An 18,077-nucleotide genomic window follows, 5' to 3' on the forward strand; every position below is an offset into this window, starting at 1 on the left:
ACCACCATTTGTCCACCATCCAGAGCTGAGGGGTCAGTGCCGACATGTACTCATAAGGAACTGGTGGACATTGATATTGGGTCTCAAAAGAACTGTTGGACCAGAAAGAAACTCACTACAGACTGATTCATTTGCCTGTCAGCATAACTATTATTGCTCGTCGCACATTCAATTCTTATAAGTATATCTCTAGTGACACATGATTTCGCTCATCTAGGGGAAATGATGAACAACATAGACTGATGAACAAGAACAGAACCAGAAACAAGGAGGCATCGATCGGACTATCGGGCCTCAGAGGGAGGATAGGGGAGGGTGGGGGGAGGGGGGAGAGATCAACCAAAGGTCTTGTGTGCTTGCATATGAGCCTAACCAATGCTTAAGTTCAACAGAGGGTTGGGGCATCCATGGGGAGGGGTGTGGGATGGGAATGGGGGGATGAGGACAAATATGTGACACCTTAATCAATAAAGAAATTTAAAAAAAAAAAAGTATTGGTAGATTCACTCTTTTCTGGGAGTATTACTACCTTAGAATTCAGGCTGTTTAGGGATTAGAGATGGTGGGAGAAGGGAAGAGGATGCAACTACAAATGGGTAACACAAAGGAGACCTTTGTGGTAATGCAATATTTCTGTATCTTTATTGCAATGGTGGTTACCCAAATCTACACATGTGATAAAATGGCACAGAACTATACATACATTGTACCAATGTTAACTTCCTGGTTTTGATACTATACTATAATTAAAATGTAGCCATTGGGGAAAACTGAGTGAAAAGTACACTGGACCTCTATGTGCTATTTTTTAAAAAATATATTTTATTGATTTTTTACAGAGAGGAAGAGAAAGGGATAGAGAGTTAGAAACATCGATGAGAGAGAAACATTGATCAGTTGCCTCCTGCACACCTCCTACTAGGGAAGTGCCCGCAACCAAGGTACTTGCCCTTGACCGGAATCAAACCTGGGACCTTTCAGTCCACAGTCCACAGGCCGACGCTCTATCCACTGACCCAAACCGGTTCGGGCTCTATGTGCTATTTTTATTCGACATACAAGTTTATAAGAGAAAGAAACAGGTTGTAAGAATTCAACATTATTTTTCATTTAATCCTTGACTCTCAGCTAATGCCATGAAATTTTACTCAAATACTAAGAAACACATAATTAGATTAACTTACCACATCAAGTTTTGCCCATGCCTCATAATCATAAGACTTTATCCTGTTTTTTGTATTTTCATCTTTGGTTTTCTTAGAAGACTCTTTAGCTTTACCTTTTTTCTTTTTCCTAAAATTCCTATTTCGAACTGGAGGTAAATTCTAGGGAGGAAAAAAAACCATGTTTTGAGCACCACTCTATTATTAATTTTTTGTATAACTAGCGATGTTTAAAATTCTCACTAAATTATATTCCATGTAAAAAGTATTTTTAAATTTAATTTTCAAGAGCTTAAAAATACCAACTTACCACCTCCACTTATAATGATAATTTATGCTTAAAAAGTTTAATTCATCCTTTGACAAATGTCAAACATTGTTCAGTCACACGAAAAGTACTGCCCAAAAATTTTAATCATACACTTAATTTGTAATCCTAAATTCAAACTTCAAAAACTACCTGATCTTCAGCCTTAGTACAATTAATTAGCAGTGATACAATGGCAAATTGAACTGCTCCACATCATTACATCTAGCATAAAAAATGCAGTCTTTAGAGAAACATGTGATTAAACCTAGGTACTATCTACATTTTTATGACAACAGTGTATGTTAGTGTCATTACAAAATTATATATGATATACATGATATATATACTCACACCAGCCATACTGCTATTCATTTACTTTAAGAATTATCATATGATCTTTCTCTCACTAAGCCTTAGAAATGTGTTACTATAGTTAATACAATTATTACAAAGACTTTAAAAGCAGAATTTTCCAAAATGTTGAGAGAAAGCAAATCACTTCTATTTCAATATTTTCACAAACCATTTTAAAAGGTGCTTTATTTTAAAGTAAATAGTTCTGCTGGATTCTGAAGTAGGAATTTAATTAAGAAATTTACCTCTTCAGGGACACCGTTCTGTCTTCTTAGTTCCATATCCTTTTGTTTAATATCTTCTTCCCAGTTTTCTAAATCTCTCATAAAGTCTTGTAATTCTTCTGCATTTTGTTTCACTTGTAGTTGCAATTCAATTGCTTTATTAGTTGAAGTCATTATGGCCTGCAGAGTTTTGAACAACCAACCTCTAATAAGAATTAAATTACTTACTGGTTTTATTTTTTTTGAAATCTAGCTAATTAACTGCTTTTTACCTTGTCATAAATGGCCTAGATATATGGATAGAAGTGATAATGAAGAAAATATCAGTATATTATTTTTAAAATAGGTCAATCAGCATTTGCTAAATAAACAAAAAATTAAAAAAACAAGTTTGGACAGCCCCAAACTTTGAAAGGCAATCGGGAGGGAATCACTGAAATTAGCAAGTACCCATGGTAGCAGATTGGTTGCTCATCTCTAGAGTTAATAAATTTATACTAATTAACTCCTTTCCTCCTTTTTCTTTCAACATTTACTGACCTTCTGCTATGTGATAGGTGTCCTGTATCAAGACTGAAGGATGCAAAAATAAATAAGACAAAGTCCCTTGTCTAGTGTAGAAGAAAACAAAACAATGAAATACTAAGTAACAAAATATTATGTTAAACTGAATTATTTACTTGTTTCTCAACCTTGGGACTATTGACATTGTGGGCCAAACCATTCTTTATTGGAGGGAGACTGTCTTGTGCATTGTAGGATGGTTGGCAATATCCTTGGCCTCTACCGCCTAGGTGCCCGTATGACCACCTCCCCACTAGACTGTGACAATCAAAAATGTCTCCCTGAGAGGCACAATAACCCCTGGTTGAGAAGCATTGTGCTATAGAGAAACATATAAATGCTATGGGTCTGACCACAAAGGACAGGCATAAATCAGATGGTAGGATGGTAGGTTCAAGAAGAGTCCCCATAGGTGCTGCAACTTCAGCGGAGTTTCAAAAGAGGCCATCCAAGTGACTTACATGAAGGAGTGAGCAGACACAGTGAGGGACTATGAAGGACTCTTCATGGAAGAGAAAGTGGAAATGAAACAGATCTTAAAATGCCAGAGAGCTATGTGGAAGTATTAAGGTGGTAAAATAAATGGTGACTGATTAGACTGAGGAACTGCAGAGTGCAGAGGACTCCATCAGTGTCTTAGGTTTCCTGTTTGGGAGCCTGGTAAGATTAGTGGTGACATTCTGAGTCAGGGATCACAATTTTAAAAGGATAAGAGGCTTCAGGATTGGAGGACAAATGAAAAGACAGATATTTCAGTTTGGGATATGTTTTATTTGAGTGCTTATGGGACATCAGGAGGACATGGTAGGTAGTTACAGAGGGTAGTTCTAAATTTGGGCATCATTGGCATAAAGGTAGAAACTGTGACTATGGGGTGGGGATGGAGATTAGAGAACACTAATATTTAAACGAACCCAGGAAGAGATGCCCATATAGAAATACTAGGCAGTAGCATCTAGGGAGCTGGGAGGAAAACTTGGAGAGCACCATCACAGATGAGTATTTTCAAGAGTTCAACAAGGTGAGATAGGTTAGCAGTGCCAAATGCTGTAGAGGTTGTATGGGGGAAAGAAAATTTTAAAGATTAAAATATCATCTCTATATTTAGTCATACAAAGATTATTGAGAGTTTTAATGGGATTTTTAAGAAGAATGGAAATAAAGCGAGGTGAGTAAATGAGATTACCATAAGGAGATTAACATAATTTTGTCTTTGATATTGTAAGATAGCTCCTGTGCCATATAACCACGTTTGAGTTGACAAGGCATCACACATACAACCATGGTTCCATCTATATAATCTATATAATAAAAGCCTAAGCGACAGTTACAACTGAACGACCGGAATCCGGAATGACCAGTCGACCATTCGCTATGATGCGCACTGACCACCAGCGGGCAGACGCTCAACGCAGGATGATCAGTGCACTCCCACAGCCAACCAACCTCCCGCGTCCCCTACCCACCCCCACCAGCCAAACTCCTGCAGCCCCTCCCCCGCACACACCCCCACCTCCCCATCAGCTCTGATTGGGGGGGCCAGCCGGCCAACCTCCCGTGGCTCCTCTCCCTGACCAGCCCTTCCCCACAGCCAGCTGGCCCCTCGATAGGCCTCAACCACCGGCCAGGCCAAGGGACCCCACCAGTGCATGAATTCGTGCACCAGGCCTCTAGCAAGATAATAAAGGAGCTGAAAAATTTCCATCACCTAGTGACATCATGGCCATGTAACACATGCATTACTCAAGTGTTTGTGGTGATGCTGGTGCAAACAAACCTACTGCACTGCCAGTCACATAAAAAAAGTAAAGCACATATAATTATACAGTACATAATACTTGATAATAAAAGACTATATTAATGGTTTATAATTTACTATACACTTTTTATCATTATGGTAAGAGTGTATGCTTTATACTTATTTTTTTTAAAGTATGCTGTGTTACACTAGCAGCCTCATCCATCTCCTGTTTACCAAGTCTCTTCATTCCATCATTTTCTCTCGTGCTTGATTTAATCTAAGTTGTTTTGTACAGTAACCTGCTGTACAGGCTCCTAGCCTAGGACCACTAAGCTATACTATGTAGCCTGGGTGTGCAGTCGGCTGTACCACGTTTCTATAAGCGCACTCTATGACTTCCACACAACTACAAATCACCTAACCATGCATTTCTCATAACTTTCCCCAGAACGTATCTTCATCGTGAAGCGGTGCATGACTGCTGGAGGGGTTTGGGAGAAACACGGTGAAAACATGAGAAAGAGGTAAGTGATGGTGCAAGGTCACCAAAGGGTGAGAGGGGATTCAAAGTTTAAAGGAGGAGGGGAAAGGGGAAGTAGAATGCGAGAGAGAAGTGAATAAAAACGGGATTCGGGTCCTGGCCAGTTTAGCTCAGTGGATAGAGTGTTGGCCTATGGACTGAAGGGTCCGGGGTTCGATTCCGGTCAAGGGCACAAGCCGGGGTTGCGGGCTTGATCCCATTGTGGGGTGTGCAGGAGGCAGCCAATCAATGATTCACTCTCATCATTGATGTTTCTCTCTCTCCCTCCCTCTTCCTTCCTCTCTGAAACCAATAATAATATTTTTTAAAAAGTATATTTAAAACAAAAACAAAACGGGATTCGGGAAAGAGATGTTGCAAATGCAGATAGGTCTTCTAACTCCCAGCCTAGACCCAGACACTAAACTAAGTTTAAGCTCCTTTCGGGCAGTGCCCATGTTTGATCACATGTGTCTATCTCATTAAGAAACAAAACAAGTACAATGCTTTGCTGGGGACTCAAAAATCTGAATAAAAATGCAGCAAGCCAGTGAGATGCTGTAGGGGGGTCAACAGCCTCTCCATTGTGCCCATCACCTCTGCTACCCCTGCAGGCCCAGCTGCTCCCACGGAACCTGCGGTGGACCGAGTGAGGTCCAGGCAGGCAACCGGAAACTTCCAGTGCTTGCGGGGGGTCACTTCACGCCCCGTATCCAGGCGAGCACCGCGCACCCACGCGGAAAGGGGGCAGGCCCCACCGCGGACTTCTCCGGAGTGTGGACCTACGGTCCTGACCACCGCAAATCGCCCGGGTGGAGGGGCCGTCAGCCGAGCAGAACGTCCAGGGCCGGGCGGCGCGGGGCGACCCCCTCCCGGAGCGCGCCCCCCGGGGCGCCGCTACCCGGGACACCGCTGCGCCAAACCGCGCCCGCCCTCGCCCGCTCCGCCTACCCAGCACCCGCGGCCGCGCCCCCTCCACCCGCCAGGCGACCCCACGAGCTTCCTCGGCGATAACTGCACAGCCGGCTCACCTCACCAGGCCGTTAGGGCCCGCACCGCCGCCGCTTCCAGCCCACAGCCGCTCACGCCGCACCCCGCCTCCCTGGGCTTTCCCACAAGTCCCCGCGCGCCCCCGCCCCGCCCCGCCCCGCCCCCAGGAGCGTGCGCAGAAGGTAAAACCTGCAGAGGGAGTTGGCAGGTGTGTGGAAGCAAAGTGGGAAAGTTTTGCCTGCTTCCAATAGGACTGAACTTCACGGGAGGTTACCCAAAACCTTCAGGGTCATCCTGACTTGTTTCCCAAATTGTAATGCCTTGAATATTTCCTTGGACTTCCCTCACACTACGTAATCCCGAATATATTTGCCTTGGATCTTTGTGAGGATGATAATCAAGTGAGAGAGTTACTGTTTCTCTACCGCGAACAGACGATGTAAACTTGTAACTCTGGCAATTTTGCAAGGTTTCTCCTCCTCCCCTCCCCACCTTAAATGCTTATTTTTGGTAAACCAGTTCTTCAGTCCACCTTTGCAAGTAAACTCCTTTTCTGTTGTCTATCTTTGAGTCCTTCTATAACATGTGTGAGTATTAAGGTCTGTCTGTAGATGTGGCCTGGCTTGCAAAGCAGAAAGAATACGAAGCTTGTAACATTTCTTGCTTCTACTTCTTATATGAGTGATTTCTCTTTTATTTTTATGACAACTCCAAAAATAAATAAATAAAACAAAAATAATTTTTAAATTCCACGAAAACAAACAAATAAGCAAAACTTTTCATTTGAAACAGCTCTATGATCTTAAACATTAGCCCAAAAATTCAGATCAGTGGCTCTCAAAAATTTGATTAGACTTTGGAATTACCTAGGGAGTATGAAAAGGTGTTTGATTTCTAGAGATCTTATTTGATCTCAGAGATTCTTATTTAATTTATACAACCTGGGCATCATGATTTTTTAAGTCACAGGATATAGCTGTACAGTTGAGGTTGGGAACCACTAAGCCAGGTAATGGTCAATGAAAAACCTCCCTCGGGCCCTCCCTTACAAGGTCATATTATTAGCACATCTTTCCCACTGTATAATTATTTGGTATCTTTGTATTTTAAAATCATAGTGGTCAAATCATTAATCTCATTAAAATATTTACTAATGAAATTTAGTAAATTTACTTTGGTTTTTGTGTTAAGAGAATAGATAACTAAGAGATTTTTGTTTTAAAAATTAATAGTAAAAAACTTAAAGCAGATATTGATGTATAGATGTTCTTAACAAAAGCAACTGTATTTTTAAAATTAATTCTGGCAGAGTCAATTGAGATGGGAGAGGAAAGAGCCACCTGGCTGGTCTGGTAACACCTCATAGACCCTTGGGTGAATTCTCTTTCTCTCTCAGCTCACAATAATCAAGACAGTTGTTTATTGAGAACAGAATCAAAGCGAGAGGAGTGAGTCCAATGGTCTCCATGGCCATCAGCACCTAATTCTGAGGCTTCCATTGGCCTACAAAAAACTATGCCTATAATGGCAGCCTTCTCTCTTCAAGGGAGTTTGAGCATTTTTAGTTTTGGGCAGTCATGTGCTCATCTAAAAACTAAGAATCCAATAAATAAGGAAGAAGAGGAGAGCAAATATTGAGGGGCAACCAGTAACCTCTGTCCCAGGCCTTAGTAAGTATCCTTTGAAAGAAGGATGAATGAATCAGTACTGCTAGAAACCCAGGCTCACTATAACCTGAGGAAAAGGGTTGAATTTTGTAACCCTGATTCTGCTACTTACTGAGAATGTAATCTGTAAAATGAGGCATAATCTGAATCCCAGTTGTTTAGGTATAATTAAAATAGTGAAGATAAAAAAATACATACCGGAGAGAGAAAATGAATGTAAAACGCCTATTTAGCACAACTTGGGACATGGTAAGAGCTTTAACAAATGTTATTGCTCCCCCCGCACTCTCAGGTTAAGCTCTGACTAATTAGTTTCCCCTGACAGTAGGCTTTAAGAAAGACAGTGCTCTGGAATATTTCAAAATGGGTCCTTTTCTCCTGCCTGTGTTGGGGGAAAGCACTGGTTTCTGCTCCAGAATCTCTTCTCCAGCAAGCCCTGTCTACAGTCTCCTGTCTTTCCAATCTTGGGGGCAGGGGTTTCACTGTGTCCTCTCTTCTCTTACGAATCCAAGGAGAGTTGTTGGTTTTCCAGTCTGTTCTGTTTTCACTTGTTGGGATGGAGTGGCAACTTCCAAGCTCCTATATGTGGAACCAGAAGCCAGAAGTACACTCCTCCCATTCTTCACATTACAAGTCCACCAGGAAGAATTCTCTCCCCATCTCTGCTAGAGGGACTTGGTGAGTCCTCAGGGACTTCACCGAGATACCAGTTCTCCAAGCCATCCTGAAGAAACACTGAAAGCAGAAGTACCACTCCCGGCCCAGTTCCTGGGCAAAAGCAGGGAGACAGACATTTGAGGAAGGCCAGTTGCAAAGAAGAGACACATTTCAAATTTTCTTAAATGCCTTTAATTGGAGACTCAAACCCTCTAAACTGTAGTTCAAGCCTGGCTCTGTGGAACAGCATCTGGTTCTCAGTGGAGTTAGGGGAGAAATGCATAATTGAGGTTGAAATGCAGTCTCCCTGGTCTTCCCTTCTAGAGTTTGTTGCTGCTTAAGCCTTAAAATAATTGTTTATGACACCAAGCTATAGGCTCCTTTCTTCTTCTGATGCAAAATCCTCCGATGGGGGAACTCTTTCACAGATTATTTGGGATCAAAATACAGTTCTGTAACTGCACTAAAGAGCTATAAGCAGGAACGTTCTTGATGCATTTACTGAGCTGGCTGTCAAAACTGCCAGGCCTGGAGAAGTCCACTCCCTGCCAGCCCACTCACTGTGTCAACCCATGATCCTCTCTGTCTAGCATTGGAGTTCTCCCAGACCCTCCTCTGAGAGGATGTAACCCTAGAAAAGACCAAATACCCATGCTTGATTTCCATGGCCTGATTTCTTTGCGGCCCCAACATAGGGCTGAATTGCTGTTTGCAGAGCTGTGTACAATAACAGCCATTATAGTAATCTTGAATGTCTATCAGCCGTTCTTCCTAAGAACAATTGGTAACACTTTCACAGTAATAATTCATCAGGTTTGCCCTCTCCCCAACCCCAAAAAAGAGGAGAGGGGGCAAACCCCTTCCCTTACATTAAAAGGAAACCTGAGGCCTGGAGAGGTCAAGGACTTGCTCACAGTTCCAACTTCCGTCAGGGCAAAGAGCTATGGAGGGCCCCACCTTCTGTGTCTGGATGCCATTTCCAAAATGCTGGAGGACAAAGCCTTGACTGTTTCCCTGCATTTTTCTAATTTGTATCTTTTCTCTCTTTCCCATATGGACATGTCTGGATTTGGGAATCCCTCCCAGTCTCCTCCATCCCCCCTCCAGCCCAGAGCGGATAGCATCTCCGTCCCGCAAAAGCTCTCACTGCCCTCTTGCCCCTTTCTGGCCCCAAGCTCTATCGGGTAGAAGACACCACGTAGGCTGTGGCGATGTACTTCTTGCCATTTCCGTAGGTGGACTTGTCCCAGGTGTAGGTCTGGATGGCCAAGGGATATCCACCCAGGCTTAACTGGCACCTGTGGAGAAAGATCATCAAATCATGGGTTCCTGCTTCACTCCACCCCTGTCCCCAGACAGGAAGGAACAAGCCCAGTTCATGCAGAACTCCAGACTCTCTTAACAGGCCTCTAAGAGGCTGCCACCGCTTACTTCAGCCACTGCCTCCAGCTCCCCACGTGCATGGAGCCCTTTCAAAATCTATGCCTATTTCCTATCTTCTTAAACACACACACACACACACAAAAAAAAACAACAACGCTTTTCATCTTTCCCAGAGCAGTACTCTAAAATCCCAGACTCTAGAGCTGAACCCCCAGAAATTAAATGTCTGCGTAGGGTTTCAGAGGTAACAGGACCCAGTCCTCAAATGTTAGAGCACATGAGGCCCAGTGGTTTCAACAGTACTCTCTGGGGCTCCAGGGTTCCCCCAAGCAGCCTCAGGGGCAATCAAAGAGGCTTGGAACACCAGGGCAACTCCATTTCTCACTGTTGCATACATTAAGGTCCTCATAAGATTTCACTTGGAGGAAAGAGGGGCGGCAGTTCTTCGGCTAAGATGAGGTTTGGCAGCCTCCAATCTGATAGATTCATTTCCCAAGTGAGAACCCTGAGGCCCAGTCCATACCCTCTGAGCCACCGAGTGGCAGAATCCAGGTCTCCCAACAGTCCTGGCTGAGGCCAGCCTGCGGCCCCAGCCTGCCCCCCTGGCCTGGCTGGCCCAGTACTTACGTTTTGCCTGGCCTGGCGATGAAGCACAGGGAGTAGAGTGCAAACTCAAACTCGGGGCTGCTGCCGATGAAAGCTGAGCCCACTTCCTTATAGTAGCCGTCCCAGTTGAACTGCATGGCTAACACGTCAGGGTAAGACTCCCACTGCGGACAGAGAAGGGGTATGAATGCCACAGAGTGGAGGCTGACTGAGTGGAAGCAAACAGCAGCAGTCTGCCAGATTTTGTTGAAGGCCAACGGGTGTCTGTGTGAACTTTCGGGGGAGGCTGGATTCTTCAAATAAACAGTCCCTCCTACTACAGTGTGTAAGCCCCTCTCCGACCCTGTGTCTGGAGCTGCCAGTGCATATCTCCCAGGGAGGCCAGAGTCAGCATCCATATGATCGATGCCTGGGGAACAGGGACATATCTGTTCCCTATGGCCCTCACACGTGGAAGAAAAGGATCGTTTATCACTCCCAAATTATTTTCTGGCACCGGGCGGTAAAGGTTTCATTTTTATAAAAAGTTTAACTCAGACTAACCTGATGAAACTTCCAGCTGACACCACATTCTAAGAAAATTCAGGCAGGAAGTAATTGCATGACTGGTTCTCCCCTCTGAGATCCCTGCCCTGCCCGCAGCCCCATCCAGAGATGGTGCCCTCTGCCTCCTGCCGCTGCAGTTGGGGAGCCTTCATGGTTTGGAAAGGAATCCCAGTGTCCTGGCTGGCTAAACCCACTGTCCAGCAGATGTGGAAGTCAAGTTCGTAATCCCCATTAGCTACCAATGAAGGTCAGGGTGAGAGACAAGTCTGACTGCTCGGAATGCAGAACGAGGTCAGAAAGTCTGGCTACTAAACAAGGCGTCCACGGGGTCAGCGCTCAGTACTCACAGGCCCATCATAGATGTGACTGTAATAGTCAACCAGGCCCTCCTTCTCTTGCATGTAGAAGCGGATCCAGTTATGGAAGCCAGTGACCTTGCCTTTTTTTATTTCACCTGTAATAAAGAGTGCAGCGTGGGTGATTGGGCCTCCCCTCTAGCCCCTCTGTCCCTCCCATGCCAAGGCTGTCTCACTTTTCAAGTCTCTGGCTCCTAGACTTTCCACCTGCTCAGCCCCTTGCCCAGACTGCTCAGAGTCCCTTGCATTCCTAACTTTTACCTCCAGAAAGCCCCCCTTTCAGCTCAAGCCCTTGGGGAAATTCCTGGCTGACTCTGGTAACCAGTCTGAGATACATTCCTCAAAGAGCAAACCAGACTTGCTGGGAGCTTTATGGGTCAGTGCAGTGGGCAGAAAGACCAAGGCCCTCTTGGGAAGCCGCTGACAAAGCCCTGGAAGCAGAGGACCATTCAGAGGTAGACAGCCATGGCCTCCAACATGTCTCCCTTCCTACATGTGCCCCTTGTGAGCCCGGCATCTAGTCCTCTTTCGCCCTTAGACGGTTCCTCAACAGTGACTCCTCAGACCCCACCCTCTCAGCCTTGGTGTAGACGTGTCCCTCCCTGCTAGCTGGTGCAGCTGCGGGTTCATCAATGTCCAATCCTGAGGGAAGCTATCTCTCCATCTCTTTCTTTCCAAGGAGAGTGATCCTACCTGAGAAGACGTGTTCAAAGCCACTTGAGTCCCCCTCTTCATTGCCTCTTGAATAGAGCCCAAACCACATGTTCTTCAAGTCATTGACAAACTCTTGTTCAGAGCTGTAGCGGTCTGGGGAGAGAAACATAGAGGATTTAAGAGAGGGGAAGGCAGGACCAGATCCTGGGGAGGAAGGAAGGGCCACCTGCTCCATCATGTCAAGAGACACATGGGTTCAACCAACAAATGTATTCAATTGTTCATTCAACAGTGATCTATGGGGCAACTGTTTTGTGCGAGGCCCAGATCTAAAGGTGAAAGATTCAGCAGGGAATCACAGGACTAGAGCACTGTCTTTACAGTTTGCATTCCAGTAGAGACAAATAATAAACAAATAAACAATAAGTAAACAATATGGTTTCAGATAAGTGCTATGAAGGAAATAAAGAAGATTATCCCATGATGACTGAAGGTGGGGATGGTGGTAGGAGCTCTTCCAGAAAAGAAGATCAGAAAGGCTTCTCTGAGAAGATAACACTAATCAGAGACAAAGGATTTTAACAAAATCACTCCTCGATTGGCTGGTGTGGCTCAGTTGGTTGAGCATCATTCCATGCACCAGGGGTTGCCAGTTCGATTCCCGATCAGGGCAGATGCCCTGATTATGGGCTCGATTCCCAGTAGGGGGCATGTAGGAAGCAGCTGATCAATGATTCTCTCTCATCATCTATGTTTCTATCTCTCTCTCCTTCTCCCTTCCTCTCTCTGAAGTCAATAAAAACATTTTTTTAAATCACTCTGGTTGTGTGTGTAAAAAAGTCAGCAGGGCATATGAGCATCAGAGAGACCAGTTTTGAGGCTAACACTTTGTCCAGGTTACAAGTGGTAGTGGCTTACACTGTGGTGGAAGCCATGGAGGAGGGGTGAGAAGTGGGCAGATCAGGGATAGATTTGTTTAAATAAATATGTTTTTACTGATTTTAGAGAAAGAGGGGAAGGGGAAGGGAGAAAGAGGGAGAAACATCAATGGGAGAGAACCATTAATTGGCTGCCTACTGAGGACTGAGCCCTCAACCTGGACATGCACCCTGACTGGAAACCAGCAACCTGACCTCTCGGTGCATGGGACAATGCTCCGAACTGAGTGACTCCAGCGAGGGCCAGGGATAGATTTTGAAGGTGGACATAATAGAGGTTACTGGTGAAGGAAGTGGAAATGGGGAACAGTGAGGTAAAAAGAAGAGTCAAATATAACTCCTGGACTGCTCACCTGAGCAACTGGGTCTGTCTGCAGTGTCATTTATGGGATGGGGAAAACTGAGAAAGAAGCAGGAACCTCTTTACACTAAGTTCCAAAGAGATACCATTAGATAGGCAGGTAGGGATGTCGAAAAGGCAGTTGGGACCCAAGGAAAAGGTCATGGCTGGTGGTCTAAATGAAGGAGCCATCAAATACCAACTGTTTAGTGCCCAGAATTGTGTGTAGGGGATACAAACATGATACCAGACATAGTCCCTTCTTTCAAGGACTTAAAACACAATTGGAAAACAAGACTAAATTGCACAGAATAACAGAATGGTTTCACAATCTGAATGGCAACCACTTTCTTGGTGCCAGGCTTTCCACTGAGTGCTTTATAAGCGTAAGTCCTCCAAGACCCCATTTCACAGATAAGGCTCAGACAAGTAGGATAACATGTCCAAGGTCACTCCACTAGTAAGTGGCAGAGCCGAACTCTAATCCAGTCTCTCTGGACCAAGGCTATTTGGGGCCAGACCCCAAACCCTTGACCTCTGAAGAGATGATGAAAGCCAGCTAGCTGGGAGCTGCAGCAAGCACAGCTTCAGACATGCAGTGGGATGTGAGCTAGAACTTTAAAGACAAGTGGAATTTGGACAGGGAGAGGGATGAAGACAGGGTGAGCAATGCAAAAGCCTGGCCTCGGTATGGGAACCCTAGGTTTCAGCCTGGCTCTGCTTACAACTTCCTTTGTGGCCTCAGCCAAGTCACCTAGTCTGTCTGGGCCTCCATCTTTTTACCGCACTGTTCCCCATTTCCACTTCCTCCACCAGTTACAGTTATGTCCACCTTGAAAAGTTGAAGGGCTCAGCCTGGACCTCCAATTCTCTCGAGTGTTTACTACAAAGAGAACACCAGGGGGCGTTGAAGGATTGCTCCTCTTCATAGGGATTACAAATGTGCCTTGGACTTCACCTAAAAAACTGCATGTTACTAAGTCAAGGCAGAAGCCCTTGGACCGAATGCATAGCCGAGACCAGAGGGCCAGGGAGGGAAGACCTGGACAGAGCCGCTCTGAGGCAAAGCCCAACTGCCTGGATTGCAGGAAAGGAATCTGGAGGACACTAACAAACACAACCCGTGCCAAGAAGTTCCGCAGCCCTGACCTTTTTTGGTCTGATTCACATGTTTCTGGAGTCACTCCAATCAGAACCCTTCCTGGTAGAACCTTCCCCTCTGAACCTTTGTTGATTTTCTGTTGCTGTTTCCCCAACAACAACCAAAGTGGAGTGGGCCGACCTCCTTCCTGGACTTAGCAGGAGCAAGGAGTAGAATCAGGGATGCTGTAAGCCTGGAAAGTGGTGCTGAGCTGGGATCGGCTGAGGTGGCTGACCATGCCCTGGGTGGAGCGGGCTGGCTCACAACCTTGCAGAGAACCCTGAGACTGAAGCAGTGAGTGGGAGGTAAACAAGGCAGCTGAGAGTAAATCAAAAGATGGGGTGACTTCCTGGCCAGACAGAAGATTCTGTCTTGGGTCCTGCTGGGGTCCATGATCTTTTTGGGCTTCTCTCTGGCCCTCTCTCCCTTCTCCCTTAAAAAATGGACACCCAGCCCTGACCAGTTTTCTCAGTGGTTAGAGCATCAGCCCTTGGACCAAATGGTATCAGGTTTGATTCCCAGTCAAGGGCATGTACCTCAGATGCAAGCTTGATCTATAGCCCCGGTCAGAGCGAGTGTGGGAGGCAACCAGTTGATGTGACTCTCTCACGCTGACATTCTTTCTCTCTCTCTCCCCCCCTCCCTCCCTTCTACTCTCTCTCTAAAGATAAATGAAAATCCTCAGGTGAGGACTAAAACAATAATCATCATCATCATCATCATACAATGGACACCAGCCTCCATGTAGTCCCCACCCATGTTCTTACTCTCCCCACTGTGGAGGCCCCAGAGGTTCCTGGCTCTCCTGCAGACAGACCCAAGCCCTCAGCACTGCCTTGGGGCCGGGGGCAGGTTCACTCACTCTGATGATGGAGGAAGCTGTAGAGTTCCTTCATGACAGCCGTCTTCATGACCTCTCTGAGGAAGGTGTCCTGCTCGGCCAGCTGCTGGGCACTGAAGTGCTCCCCCTGGCCCGTCGCCCGCTGGTAGTTGTTGAGGAGGTTGATGAAGGCTGCGTAGGTCGGCTTGGAGAGCAGCTCTTCGTTGACATATGTGAAGAGCCTAGGGAGGCGGAGGGTGGCCCAGTAAGAGGCCTGAAGGTAGCGCAGAAACCCCTCCAGGACTGCTAGATGGGCCGGGGCAGGCCTGGGAGGGTTGGGTTCAGGAGCAGCATGGGGACCTCAGATGCTCTTGAGGGCCTGCATGAGGTCGCTCTTTCCTTACACTTCAGCTCCTGGAAGGTTAGGTACGTTCTCAGCCTGGCCAGTCACAGAAACCCTCCCCCCTGGATGCCCACAGTCCCTCAAGGTAGCTTTGTCTGCCTCTGGAGACCTATTTCTTTGCTCTCCCTTTGATCCTCCTGCCTGGAGGATAAAAGAGCTGAGGCATCAAAAGAAGCAAGCTAGGGGGAGACTTTGCAGGAGAGGAATGACAGGAACGCACGGCTCCGGGCAGTGGTCCACTTGGTCTCTGGTCTCCGAGGGCGAGATGGCATTTTGGCTGTTGAGAATGATGTCTTCCTTCTGTGCTTTGTTGGTGTCCGCCCTGTAGATCTTCTCAGAGATGGCCTGCAGCTCCTCGTTGGTTATGGCGTCACTGCTGTGGGAGAAGCCCTCTGGGAGGGATTGGGGGAAGGGTGTCTCAGAGCCAGAGGGTAGACAGAAGGAGGCATCTGTCTGATGCATCCCCTTCAGGCGCCTTCCACAAGCTGGCAGCAAGGGAGAGGGGCTGCAGTCAGGCCCCCTAGTGGCCAGAGGACAGGGGCATCGAACCTTAAGGATCCTTAAAATCAGCACCTGGCCTTGCCCACAGAATGTCCAGACAATGTCCACACTGGCCCCTTCCTCTAGGAAGGTTCTCAAACTTTGACATGCATCAGAATCACCTGGAGGGCTTGTTGAAACAGGTTCGTGCCCCCACCCCCCCACCCCCAGAGGTTCTGATTCAGTAGGTCCAGGGTGAAGCGTTTCTAATACATTCCCAGAGGATGCTGATGCTGCCGGCCCAGGGACCCCACTGGGAGAACTATTGCTCTGGATGGTCCCCCTGTCCCTGGGGCGAGGCTAAAGGGAGCAGGAGACTCACCGTGGCCACACTGGCTCTCGAAATCCTCGCAGCAGTTCCCAAACTCTGGGCAGCGGGCATTGCAGTGGCATGGGTGGTGCTTGTCGAAGGACTCATGGCAGCGGCCCCGGCAGGAGTCGGGTGCTGAGTACAGGGCTGAGAGAGCAGAGGGAGGTGTGTGCCCCGAGGACCTCTAGAGGTCGCTGGGTCACGGCTAGTTCCCCACACTTAGCTTTGTTGGCTCTCCTGACTCTATTAAAGATCTCCGGGGAAGGGAAACAAACAAGCTTCATTGGTCCACACCCTTCCCAGTCAGGAAGTCCTTTCTGATGCCCAACTCTCCTTTCTGGCCTGTGTTTTTATAATCTCCCCACTCTAAAAATAAAATCTCTTCCACTTCCCTCTCCGGCCTCTCCGCGGGCCTCAGGCCCTCTTTCCTGCCAGAGCCCCCACCCCCAGGCTGCTGAGGGCCTCAGGCTTCTTCCTGCCCAGATCCTGAGTCCAGCGAGCCCCTCTTACCACCTCCAGGTGCTGGACTTGGGGTCTGTCTGACGTAGGCCTCGGCCTGTTGCCGCTGATATGGCTGCCCCTCCCCTGTCACCCTCTCATGTCCCTTCTTTATCCTGAAGGTCCCCTTAGACTCACTGCTAGCCGGGGCCTCCTCCATCTCTTCCTCCATCTCTTCCTCCAGCTCCAGGAACGGCTTTGGCTCTTTGGGGTCCTCTTCCATTGAAACAGAGAAGTAAAGTCACCAGCCATCCCCGAGGGACCCCTCCCTTTATCTCTGGTTCTCAGTTCCCCCCAGCCTCAGGGACAAGCACGTGTAGTAGAAGAAAATACGGAACAGGCGCTAGGGAACAATGAACAAATACCAAGGGAAGGAGGAGAAAAACTGAAAATGGAAGCCAGAGGGGGACCCATTATTGAAAAGAATCTCCCCAGGTGGCAGCCCTCCTTACCACTTTACCTTCTGGTCTCCGTATGCTCATCTACACAAAGGGGAGTGGGAGGCAGGAGGTGGTCCCTTCTGGATTGGAAACTCTGATTTGGTTATGATAGGTGGACAGGCTTGACCTTCTCCAAATGACAAGGCCCTTACTTAGGAACATGCCAGACCTGTCCTAACTCCCCATCGGAGTCAAGAGGGAGCTCCGCCCAGGGCCTCCAGGAATAAGGACTGCTTCCTGAGTAACCACCTTCCCTTCTTTCTTTGCAACACTTGACAATGGCCACCTGCGTTTGGGGGAGTGTGTGTTCAGAAAAGCCCATTCCTCTTGCTGCTCCATCCCCTTGGCTTGCAAGCTGCGTGACTGCAGCCTCTGCCCTGGGCTGAGTCGGGTGAGCTGGGGTGGGGAGGAAGAGGAGGGATGTTCCTGGGACCCTGAGCTCCTTGCTCATCACACGGCGGAATACTTTCCCCCAAAGAAACGACGCTCTGACAAAGTGACTGGGAATCCATTCGTGAGTTCGCTGGGTAATACTGTGTGATTACCATCAGAACCACCCGTCAGGTTATTCATTCAGTCACCAGGAATCTTCTGACCACGTACCCTGTGCCAGGCTGTGTTCTGAGTGCTGACGATTCACAGGGTGCTAAACTCAGTTACATTTTATGCTAACAGACTTTTGTGAGCTGATCTAGGGTCTCAACCATCATTGGTAACATTTTGAGTTGCACATCAGAGAGAGAGAGAGAGAGAGAGAGAGAGAGAGAGAGAGAGAGATTCAACGGCTCCTGGCTGAGTGTTGTCTCTATCTAGACATGCGAGTGTGATGGTCTAACGGGCCTTCCCGGGTCTGCTGAGTGGGGCACAGCAGCAGCAGCAGAAAGGAGCGGCTCAGCTTCTGACAGTGAGCGC

General features: G+C 47.1%; 2 protein-coding genes across 2 annotated transcripts in view; both read right to left on the reverse strand.

Annotated features, from left to right (window-relative positions):
* Positions 1–5,991, reverse strand: part of RPAP3 (RNA polymerase II associated protein 3) — a 39,048-nt gene extending 33,057 nt beyond the window's left edge. Inside the window, exons 1-3 of the mRNA XM_079775712.1 lie at positions 5,908–5,991; positions 2,073–2,231; positions 1,185–1,325 (exon numbers count right to left, since the gene is read on the reverse strand). Coding sequence (XP_079631838.1) covers positions 1,185–1,325; positions 2,073–2,225 — 294 coding nt within the window. The 5' untranslated portion in view covers positions 2,226–2,231; positions 5,908–5,991. The remainder of the gene's footprint in view (positions 1–1,184; positions 1,326–2,072; positions 2,232–5,907) is intronic.
* Positions 5,992–8,441: 2,450 nt separating this feature from the next.
* ENDOU (endonuclease, poly(U) specific) lies at positions 8,442–16,889 on the reverse strand. The gene is made up of 8 exons (XM_079775428.1): positions 16,864–16,889; positions 16,240–16,374; positions 15,598–15,769; positions 15,017–15,216; positions 11,775–11,888; positions 11,073–11,179; positions 10,201–10,343; positions 8,442–9,488 (listed from the first exon to the last, which is right to left on the reverse strand). Exons 1-8 carry the CDS (start codon positions 16,883–16,885, stop codon positions 9,368–9,370), a joined length of 1,014 nt encoding a protein of 337 aa, XP_079631554.1. The 5' UTR covers positions 16,886–16,889; the 3' UTR covers positions 8,442–9,367.
* Positions 16,890–18,077: the final 1,188 nt, after the last annotated feature.

The sequence above is a fragment of the Cnephaeus nilssonii genome (assembly GCF_951640355.1).
Source record: "Cnephaeus nilssonii genome assembly, chromosome: 6".
Taxonomy (NCBI): Eukaryota; Metazoa; Chordata; class Mammalia; order Chiroptera; family Vespertilionidae; genus Cnephaeus; species Cnephaeus nilssonii.

Coding starts and splice junctions, on each gene's coding strand:
- ENDOU (XM_079775428.1), bottom strand. CDS start 16,885: ATGGAGGAGGCCCCGGCTAGCA. Junction 16,375..16,863: donor GGAGGAGGCCCCGGCTAGCA/GTGAGTCTAAGG, acceptor CTGCTCTCTCAG/CCCTGTACTCAGCACCCGAC. Junction 15,770..16,239: donor CGAGAGCCAGTGTGGCCACG/GTGAGTCTCCTG, acceptor AATCCCTCCCAG/AGGGCTTCTCCCACAGCAGT.